At 49.1% G+C, this 10,499-nt stretch overlaps 1 protein-coding gene across 1 annotated transcript; it reads right to left on the bottom strand.

Moving 5' to 3' along the window:
- Positions 1-7,067: 7,067 nt before the first annotated feature.
- On the bottom strand, positions 7,068-9,794 carry LOC116786118 (homeobox protein HMX1). The gene is made up of 2 exons (XM_032686439.1): positions 9,461-9,794; positions 7,068-7,767 (listed from the first exon to the last, which is right to left on the bottom strand). Exons 1-2 carry the CDS (start codon positions 9,720-9,722, stop codon positions 7,193-7,195), a joined length of 837 nt encoding a protein of 278 aa, XP_032542330.1. The 5' UTR covers positions 9,723-9,794; the 3' UTR covers positions 7,068-7,192.
- Between the last annotated feature and the right edge of the window lie 705 nt (positions 9,795-10,499).

Below are 10,499 nucleotides of genomic sequence, written 5' to 3'. Positions count from 1 at the left end.
GAAACCTCTCCCTCCCTGTGATCCTGTGTAAAGCCGGGGAAGGAATGCTTCCAACCAGCTTTTAAGGGGGCTTTTAGTCCGAATCTCGAGGTTTCCACCACGAAAAATGCTGAGGGCAAGCGAGAAGCCCTTGAAAAAGAGTCGGCAATAGAAGTGCTGACAGGCTTTTAAATATTGTGATGCCAGAGACTCCATGAGCTAAAATCAGGGCATCTTAAGGCTTTGGACTACTTTAAACTTTAACGCAGTGGTACTTGAAAGAGAGGGTTTCAGGTCTTTTTCATGAATTTTGTTTCACTTTATAAATTCACTCAGATTTTAATGGAACCGTCTGCTGGAGAGCTGTACATTTTCCACCAGGAAAAAAAAAAATCCTTCTTCCATCAACACTATTGTTGGCCAAATGCCCAAAATTGTTACGTTTGTCTTGCAGTCTCCTGTAGAAACTGGTGGTTTTAACGGAGCAAAATATCCATTTAAGACGCAGTGATATGCCGAGGAATGGGCCAGGGTTTAGAGATACGAATTGAGAAGAAGTAGTTGAAAATACAATTTAGGAAATTGTGAGTGAGGTGGTAAAATTAGGAGCATGGGAGACTTGGACACCAGGATGGGTCGGTCTTTGCTTCTGCACTTCTGTCTCGGCCTCTCTTCCCGCTGTCTGTGAGTGAGACACTTTCCAGGTGCTCACATCTGTTCTTGCTGCAAACCATTTCCCTTTTAGTCCCGAAAAAAGAATCCATCTTAAAAAGCCAATGCCTTGACTCAGTGTGTTTTCCTAGAAGACATTTTCTTGAGAAAAAAAAAAAAAAAAAGGAAAACTTGAGGAAGACAAAAATTAAGAAGGAAAATTAAGAAGGAGACATAAGTTTTAGCATCCAATTTTTTTTCACCGCGCCCCCCTCCACGCCTCGAGAAGTCCAAGCCCAGCCCCGGGAGACCCTGCCCGGTAACACCCCGCCGTGAAAGGTTTGTCATCCTTCCCCAGCCCCATTTGACCGGCTTTTCAAAACTGATTTTTTTTTCCCTGACAAACTCCGTGCAGTGAGGGAGAACGCTACAATGTTGGATCTCCTCAACCACTGGGGCAAGTTGGAATCAATTCACTGGCCACAAGAGGATGGGGGGGCCTCCGAGGTCCTCCCTGCAGTGAGTCCTACAAGCCAGATCCACACTGGGCTCCTCATGCCCTCTGCTAGGGTCACCCTTATCTTCAGGGGAAAGTAAAGACCAGCAGGTAGAGTGTATCCTGCAAAACCCCAACAACTACCTGCAAAGTGCTCTCCTACGGAGAGAGGGGGGGCTGCCGCGGGAGAGGGCAGCGAAACCCCGCGGGTCTGCTCCAGGCCCCCAGCATCCCACTCTGAGCCCTGTCCCGCCCGCATTTGACCCAGAGACGATGTGAAGAACGGTGTCCGCCGGGGCGACGGGGCAAGAGTCCTTGCCAAAATTCAGCGGCTTTTTCCTGCGCATGGTTCCCGGGACGCGTGGAGCACCCCGGGGAAGAGATTCGGCTGAGAGCAACCGTGGCTTTGGCCTTAACCTTAATCTTCGCTTTTTGCGAGGATTAACTGCCAGGGTTGAGCCAGCAATGGGGATCTGGTTGACAGAGAGGGAGTCCCGCGCTGTTCATCCTCCGCAGCACCTTTCTGCACCGTCGCGATTCACTCCCAGGCTCCGAAAGGTGTCGATTCCATGCAGCAATTTTTCTTATAGTAGGTAGAAGTTTTCCGACACTGGTACTTGTTACGCCCGTGCTTCATTTGTACTTTATTTGTGAGGAATGTCGTTGTCTGGGACGCGTGAGGATACACAGTGACCGGTACCGCACAGCTGCAGGGCAGGAAGAGCGAGCCTTTTCCTCTGAATAATAAAATCCTGTAATAGAAGCTAACATCGTGCAGAGTGGAAACCTTTCACCTGGGAAAGCTTTTTACCAGAAACGCTAGTACATGCACCTATATTTCCATTTCAGCTCAGAGTACAGAAAGTCTCATACTCTAGATCTGATGGAAATGAAATCTGATTAGATGGTACAGAAACGCCGAAGAGTCTGGTTTCGCTTGGTTTACAGAATCGGGCTTGTTTTATCCCCCGATGTACTCGAGGGTAAAATAGGCCCTCCCTGGGTTTCACATCCCCTTGCAAATAAGACCCTGGCAATTGCGGACATAGCAACAGTGGTCTTTAAGCCGTCTCCGATGCTTTTCACGGGACACAAACCGAGCGAGTGGGTCCAGAATAGAAGCGCTGTCTGAAGAGGTCATTAAAATCACTGGGCGAATCTGGGTATCTTGGCGCTGCCGGTCTCTAAATAAAACTCGCTTTGGCGGTTCAGCAGTGGCTGGATATGAATCGCCGGTTGCTGTCGCGGTTTCCCCCCTCCACGCCGGGTCTCCGACGCCGCCACCCTGGAGCAAGCAGTGGTTCGGGGCAGCGGAGACATCCCTCGCCTGAGCCGGGCATCCCGGGGAGGGAGAGGAGGAGAGAGGGGAGGGAAACGGTTTCACTAGCTGGAAAGCAACTCTCCCTGGAGTTCCACAGGAAAACAGCTACACGAGTCACACAGAACCAGGTTTTTGGGGAGCTGAGCGTCCTCAACCAACAACCCAAGAGGTGTCGAGACACAGGCGGATGGGGCCATGTCCCAGGACCTCGAGACAGAACATCCCTTTTCGAAATCCTGTGTTTCCCTCTGAGGTCAGTTCAGAGTCCTCAGCTAAATCGGCTTCCTCGCTGCCCTTGATACGAGAGGCTTGCAGAAAAATCCTAGAGGCGTTTTCTGAATAAAGCTAGTTCAGTAGACTGGAATTGCTGAAGAGGCAAGGGAAGGCAAGGGAAAGGCAAGGGAAGGCAAGGCGAAGAGAGGAGAAGAGAAGAGAAGAGAAGAGAAGAGAAGAGAAGAGAAGAGAAGAGAAGAGAAGAGAAGAGAAGAGAAGAGAAGAGAAGAGAAGAGAAGAGAAGAGAAGAGAAGAGAAAGAAGAGAGAGAGAAGAGAAGAGAAGAGAAGAGAAAGAGAGAGAAGAGAAGAGAAGAGAAGAGAAGAGAAGAGAAGAGAAGAGAAGAGAAGAGAAGAGAAGAGAAAAAAGAAAAGAAAAGAAAAGAAAAGAAAAGAAAAGAAAAGAAAAGAAAAGAAAAGAAAAGAAAAGAAAAGAAAAGAAAAGAAAAGAAAAGAAAAGAAAAGAAAAGAAAAGAAAAGAAAAGAAAAGAAAAGAAAGAAAAAAGAAAATTTTAGATGAACATCTAAATTTTCATTTGTATCTTTTTAAATAGACATTCATGTACCTCACTCGATAGAAATTTAATCGTAGAGTCCGTAAGCAGAGTTGAGAATCTCGAGATAGTTAAATGAAGCATTAAGACATCCTCCACAAAGTTACATTCATTTGGAATTGGAAGGGAAATGTACGATTATTGCATGGATCTGATTTGAGGCTGAGAGCACTAAACACTGCGAGTCCGCTGGAGTCTGGAGTGAGTCTCTCTCCGATCGATGATGAGCGCGGGGCGCACCCCCCGCCCTGCCGGCACGTTGGCAGTGGGCACAGAAGGGCTATTCCAAGATAATGCAGTGGAAAAGAAAAAAAAAAGCATCGATCAAAATATATTGTTGAGCAGTGGAGCCAGCACGCACCTATGAGATTTATCAAGTATTGATTTGCATGAATATTTTAGACCCACGTCTATTAGAAAAGTTATGGGCCATCTTAAGCCGGTGAGCAATGTACATTTGCAAAGTAGTCATTTAACAAGGTGCTTTCCAGCATGTCTATCATTTTCGTTTAAACTGTAATTAATAATATCGTCCTACTGCAGCTAAACCAGGAATTTATTTCAGAAGGGCAGTGAAGACCCTTTTTTGATCGTCCTTTGTTTTGCTGAAAAAAAAAAAAAAAAGGAAAAAAAAAGGTATTTTCACTGATTATTTTTATTAGCGTCCAATAAACAGAAGTTGTCTTTGTGAGTAATCTGGCAAGGTTTTCCTTTGCCTCGCCTCTGGAGTGCCATCTAGCTAAGCTGTTGTAGCAACATTCATTAAATAAATGTCAACAGACAAGGATTTATGCTGCATAATAATATTACAGCTGTAGTATAACTGGATTTATTTTAAAGCTATTCTGAGGTTGCTTTGATCTATAAAGCAGCAACGTATGTCTCTATATGTCGCAAATAGCCCTTGTGAAAGTACTTTGAGCTGTACTGTCCATCAACATTTTTCTTGCAGCATTCTGTTTGCAGAAGCAGCACAAAGCGTGTGACTCCTGCCTTTTGGATTTGTTTAATAAAAAATATACACGAGGAAGAAAACTGCGAGGAATCTGCTGTCCTGGTGTGAGGGTTGAGCTTGGGGCGTTGGGTTTGGGGGTTTTTTGCATGTTTTGAAATCGTCAATGCACATACACCAGGGACTATGTCTTTTTCTAGCTGTTTCTCTGCATCCTGGAGAAACATCTTGCCATCAGGTACAAGGAAATCCGTCATTCAAAAAGCTACGAGGTAAAGAAACCTGAGGTGTATATGTTCCTACTTTCAGCACATACTTTTAATAAGCCACTATAAATCACTTTTTGTACAGAATAAGGCATAAGTGAGAACTTTTTCTTAGATGATTTCACGTCTTGAACCTTTTAATATTTTACTATGATCATAAGTTACAAATACAGTGTATGAAAAAAAATCTGTTTATTGATATAATCAGCACATCTTTAAAAAACAAACAAACTAATGTCAAAACACATTTTAAAAATCCGATTGATCATTTAGCCCTGCCAGTTCCTTAACTTCAAGAAAAGAATATTTAGTAGAATCAGAAGTATAATAATCTCATATGTTACTCCAAAGAAAAGGCATGTGGAGAGTGGCAGGCGTGTTAAATTTCTCGTTGGATTACAATCTACTCTGATATGACTATAGTGAGTCAGGATTTTACTCCAGTTGGTAACACTGGGAGATCTGGGGAGCTGGATATGACGGGGAAAATGCTCCGGCCGCTGTCTTCCAGGGGCAACCAGGCTTTGAGCGGTATCAAGTGCTTCCGCCTTGAGGAAGAAACATCGCCCCAAGTCACCTCCTCTGGCACGAAAAGCCAAAGTCCAGCCCAGTCGCTTCGCTCACGGCCGGCTGATCCCGTCCGGGGCACCGACACCCCTTAACTCCACCGCTTCCCGGTCCTTCTTACACCGCTCGGGGACCAGGCTTTAGAAGTTTTCGCCCCAAATTCGGGTGTTTGATAGATATGCAAAGAAAATGGCTGGCGAAGATCTCCGGAGATTTCAGAGGGAGATCAGCAGCAGTTGAAAAAAAAAAAAAAAAAGAAAGGAAAAAAAAAAAAAAAGAATAACAAAAAGCCAACAGTTTCCAGAAACGGGACTTAAGTCGAAAGAAGCATCCCGGCAAGTTAACAGTTTTCCCAGGAACCTATATATGTGTACATATACAGATAAATATAATTCTCAAGTGGGTTTGAGGCTTTCAGCATCCTGACTTCAACTGTGCAGGTTGATACTCAGAGCCATGGTTCAGGCCAAAGCAAGAAAAAGGGAAAAAAAAAAAAAAGAAAAAAAAAAAAAAGGAAAAAAAGCGCAACGCGGTGTCGAGGTGATAATCCGCCCCTGACCTTTCTTCTCAGGTTTCGTATCAAAGCTGAAGCTCCGCCACATCTCGCCAATAGATTTCATAACCAGAAGAAAAAAAAGGCAGATTGCTCCAAATATAACGTAAAAGGTAGGAAATAGTAAGGATTAGATCGCTCTTCCTTCACTGGAGACAGGTCCGCATGCACGTTCCCCAACAGATCCAGGACCCCGCTCTCCCTGCGGGGACACCGAGTGCACCGAGCTGGGTGGTTCAATTGCAGCTGATTATGCCCTAAAACGCACGATCAAAGTTTGACTTTCCACCAAGGCTGTGTTTGATAAGGTAATTTTCCCCTTAATATTCGGAAAAAGAAATTCAAACCTTTAGAAACAATGCTAGTCCCGAAATCCATTTTAGCAGTGAGGGGGGAAACAAAACAGTTATTAAAGGAAAACAATAAATTGGCATGCATAATACTTCATATAATATCACGTTACAGGTTCTCTCGCATAACCAGCTGTATAGCTCCCCAGTCTGTTCCCATCTGATTATTTTTCTTTCCTTCCTTTTTAATTGCCAGTGAATTATTAATCGATTACACAAACCTATCCTGTAAGTGACGGACAAGTGGAGGTGCGCTTTCCTCAGCCTCCTCAGGAGACCGAAAAGAAAGTGGCAAACCTACTTGTAAAATACAGTATGTAGAATTAAACACACATATATATAACCCCATGTACTTTAGCAGATGATTTGCTCGGGAAATATAACGAATACAAAGAAACCGTATTCTCACAGCTCGGATTTAAGCGGGGCGAATTCTTTTCAACAATTTGCCTTCAAGTTGTTTCAAATCGAAACTCCTGCATCGAGAAGGACCAGGGGGCATCAGCACATGCTCGAGTATCGATTGTATGGAAATGAGAGTAACAATAGGAGGGGGATCTGTACGAATTAAGTGGCTAAAACAAAGGGCCCTGGAGAAACTGCTGGAGGCGGGGATCAGCAGGGTTCCCCGCTCTGCACGGAAAGCTGCGGGGGCAGCCGAGAGACTTAAAGGTTTCCCCGGCAGGAGCGCTGGCCCGAGGCATCAGAGGTCCCGGGGAAGGTCTTTTGGCCGCAGCGGGGGCCCCGAGGCTCGGCCGCCCGTGGGGCGGGGGCGGTGCGGCCCGAAAGCGCCGGCTGTTCCGTACATTCGCATCACTCTCGGCAGCTCTGCGGGCTGGGGGAGGAAGGGTCGAGGGGGTTCTGTTGCCCCCCTGAAAACGCCGTTCCGTGTCACCCCGGGGCTGGGGCGGTGGTGAGAGCTTTGCCGCTGCCACGGGGATGCGTTTTCTTTGGATGCGCGGCGGTGGGAGCCCCACCGACCTGATCCCGGCGCATAGCTGGGATCTTCGCAGTCCTTTCGGCTCCCTCCGGCTGCCGCAGGTCGCTCCAAGTTAATCCCAAAAGTAAGTTTATTGCACGTTAAAAAAAAAAAAAAAAAAAAAAAAAAAAAAAAAGGCAGAAAATCAAGAAAAGTGTAAGTTGAAAATAAAAAGTCCGTGGAGGAAGGGGGGTGGAGTTGGAAGCCGAGGGAGGGAGCGAGAGGGGGCCGCGGTCCCGGCAGAGGTGGGCGCTCAGACGAGTCCTGTCATCTGCGACCGTAGGAAAGGGAGAGAGGCGGCGGGGAAGGTGCCCAGGGGGTAGCTGACGCCGCTGGAGAAGCCCACCAAGGGGGGTGACATGTGGGGCAGGGTGAAGCCCAAGGCGCTCGCCGGCGAGTTCTCGTGGTATAAAATGGGGACCCGCACTATCCTTTGGGCGGCGTGGGAGAGGTTGGCCGCTTCCAGGTCTGCGGCCAGCTGCCGCTTCCACTTGTTGCGGCGGTTCTGGAACCAGATCTTCACCTGGGTCTCGGTGAGGTGCAGCGAGGCGGCCAGCCCGGCCCGCTCCGAGCTGCTCAGGTAGCGTTTCACGTCGAAGGTGGACTCCAGCTGGAACACCTGGCTGCGGCTGAACACCGTGCGCGTCTTCTTCTTGCGGCCGGCAGCGCGTTGCTCCGGCTCACCCGGCTCCTCGCTGCGCTCCTCCTCCTCCTCTCGGCCGCCGGGCCCGGTCCGCCCGCTCGCCGGGCCCCGCGCCGCCGCCCGCCCGCCGCCGCCCGCCCGCTCCGCCGGCTCCTCGGGCAGCTCCGGAGAGTCCCGGTCGCTGGCTGCGGAGAGAGCAGAGAGCTGTTGCGGGGATCGAGGGAAGAAGGGCATCGCATACAGCCCGCCTGCCCCGCGCCCCGCTTACCGGGAGGGGAAACAACGCGGCTGCGGGAGAGCAAGGCCGTGGAGCGGGGAGCCCGAGCAAAGGCTCCTGCCGCTGCACTGAGTGCTGCGATAAACTCCCAAATATTTATGAGCGTATACACACACGAGCGTGCACGCTTATGTGGAAACACAGAAACTGTATTTCATGTGCATATACTCATCTATGGACATACACATATATCTACATGCGTGTACACATATACCTTGTATATGTACACGTGTACACGTATTTCTTGTATGTGTGCACGCATCTCAGTGTACACACGTACGTAAACGCACTCATATGTATTTATATAACACACATATACTGTTTTCAATACATAAAATGCATGTCTGTGTATACACACGTGTATATGAAGTATGTATATATTTTTATATGTGTATGTACACATAAGAAAACACATGAACTCTTATTTATATGCACACGGATATATTTACACAAATATGTATACATATATACCTACAAATATACTTGTAAGTATGTTGTTGTGTGTAAGAAGGGCAAGCACAGTAGTGCATGTGTGTGTATATAAAGAGAAGTAAGAAAGAAATAATTCAATTCACGCTATTCTGAACTTGGATAAGCTAAATGAATGGCGACAACTATTCTAATATTGGGGCATATCTCCATGGAGTCTCCAATACTCCAATTGCATTCCATTTGCAATTTTAAAGGGGAAAAATATTTTCTACTCTATAGAACAGAGTAAAAACAGGGAAAAAAAAGTGAGAAAAAAAGCTGTTGTTTCTGGGGTAGTTTTCTGTTTCTAGATGTACTTTTGAGAGAAATTAAAAATATTAATAATCCTATCACTGTAAAAAAAACTATTCGGATTACAAATCATTCCTCTTTTACTTATAGAGCAATCGTGAGATCTCTGTGGGCTCATATACGATCACAGAGATGTGCCTAGGAACAATATTTTTCTATCGGTAGATAGAAAATAATCACTGATGGCAGCCCATAAACTTGAGTTAATTTATGCCCCCCAACCCAGACTTCTCCTCCAGCACCCTCTCCATTGGGATCGCCGCAGCGAGAGGCAAAAGGGCCTGAGCCCAGCTAGTCCCCCAGTTTCTCAAAGTCTCCACTGCACTGCTGGGGGACTGTGGTCCCAGCTTTCCGGCTTTCCGGCTTGCCAAAAACAAAACCAAAAAAACTCCAAACAAAAAAAAAATCAAGAAAAAAAGAAAAAAGAAAAAAAAGGCCAGACGTGCATATTAAAAAAAAAAAAAGAAAAAAAAAAAAAAGAGAGAGAGAGAGGAGAAAGAAAAAGGGATGGGAAAAGGGAAAAGAAAAAAAAAATTCTCCGAGCAAGCCAAGAATCCCTGTTTACACTTTGGGCAGCGGGGCGGAGGCTCCAGGTGCCTGACACACACAGGGAGCATTTCCGGAGATTTGCCCTGAGCTGCCGAAAACGGGGCAGGCAGGGCCAGGGCTGCGGGGGCACCCCGTACATCCCACCTCCGGCCTGCTGCGGGGGTCCGCGGCGGGACCTTTGCCCCGGGGGGAGTAGGAACACCCCCACCCACCCACATCCCCATCCCCAGACGCGCCCGGCCATTAAGGGTAGGGAAAGACGGACTTACTGTCGGGGCTGGGGCAGCCCAGGAAGGCGGCGTGTGCCCGGCGGTACCAGCCGACGGCGGCGTCGCGGAGGGGGCAGCCCGGGGCTCCGATGCGCAGCGGGGAGTGCGGCCCGCAGCGCGGACCCCCGCGCCCGCCGCCGCCCGCCGCCGCCCGCCGCGCCCCGCCGCCCGCCGTGCCCTCGCTGCCCAGCAGGTCCTCGATGAAGAAGGACGAGACGCGGGCGGAGGTGGAGCCGGCGCTTTCCGTGGCTTCGTCCGGCATCGTCGGAGAGAAACTGCGGGAGGGAGGGGGTCCCGGCTCCGCCGGCGGCTGGCTCCTCGGTTCCCCGCTGCCCCGCGGCCGCCTCTCGCCTCTGCCTAGCCCCGTGGATGCTCTCCTGGTATAAAAGGGTTTTTTTCCGGAGTAATCATTTCAGATCGCGGTTTGCCATCATTTCCTGCAAGCTAGGAGGGGAGGGGGGAGGGGGAGGAGGGGAAGGGAACGGGGAAGGAAAAAAAAAAAAAGGCAGCCCGGCAACCCATCGGAGGCGCCAGATTCTGCGCGAAAACGCTAATAACGAAATAAAAATGTCATGCGAGTTAAACGGCGGGCAGGAGCGGGGGATCCTGCGGTGGGCGGAGCGCCGCGCCGAGTGGGAATCTGCGCGGGGGAAGCGGCGGGCGCTGCCGGGCGTGTGCGTGTGTCTGTGTGCGTGTCTGTGTGTGCGTGTCTCTGTGTGTGCGTGTGTCTCTGCGTGTGTGTGTGTCTGTGTGTGTGTCCGTGTGTGTGTCCGTGTGTGTGTGTGTGTGCACCGCCCCGGGGCCGCCGCTCACGAGCTCCTTATTTAGGTCAATTAGGGAGCAAATCCTGGTGCGAGGGGGGGGACCGGCACACGGGATGGGAGGGTTGGCCGCTCCACGTCTCAGCGCTGCCATTGGTTGCCGAGGGCTCAGCGGGCAGCCCAGGTGGCCAATGGGAGCCGCGGACACCGCTGTTTATATTAATATCATTAATAATAATGACCCCCCGCCCACCCCCCGCCGGGCGCTTTCATGTCGC

The sequence above is a fragment of the Chiroxiphia lanceolata genome, chromosome 4, assembly GCF_009829145.1.
Source record: "Chiroxiphia lanceolata isolate bChiLan1 chromosome 4, bChiLan1.pri, whole genome shotgun sequence".
Taxonomy (NCBI): domain Eukaryota; kingdom Metazoa; phylum Chordata; class Aves; order Passeriformes; family Pipridae; genus Chiroxiphia; species Chiroxiphia lanceolata.
Note: the sequence above shows the minus strand (reverse complement) of the source record. Positions and strands in the feature narration are given on the sequence as shown.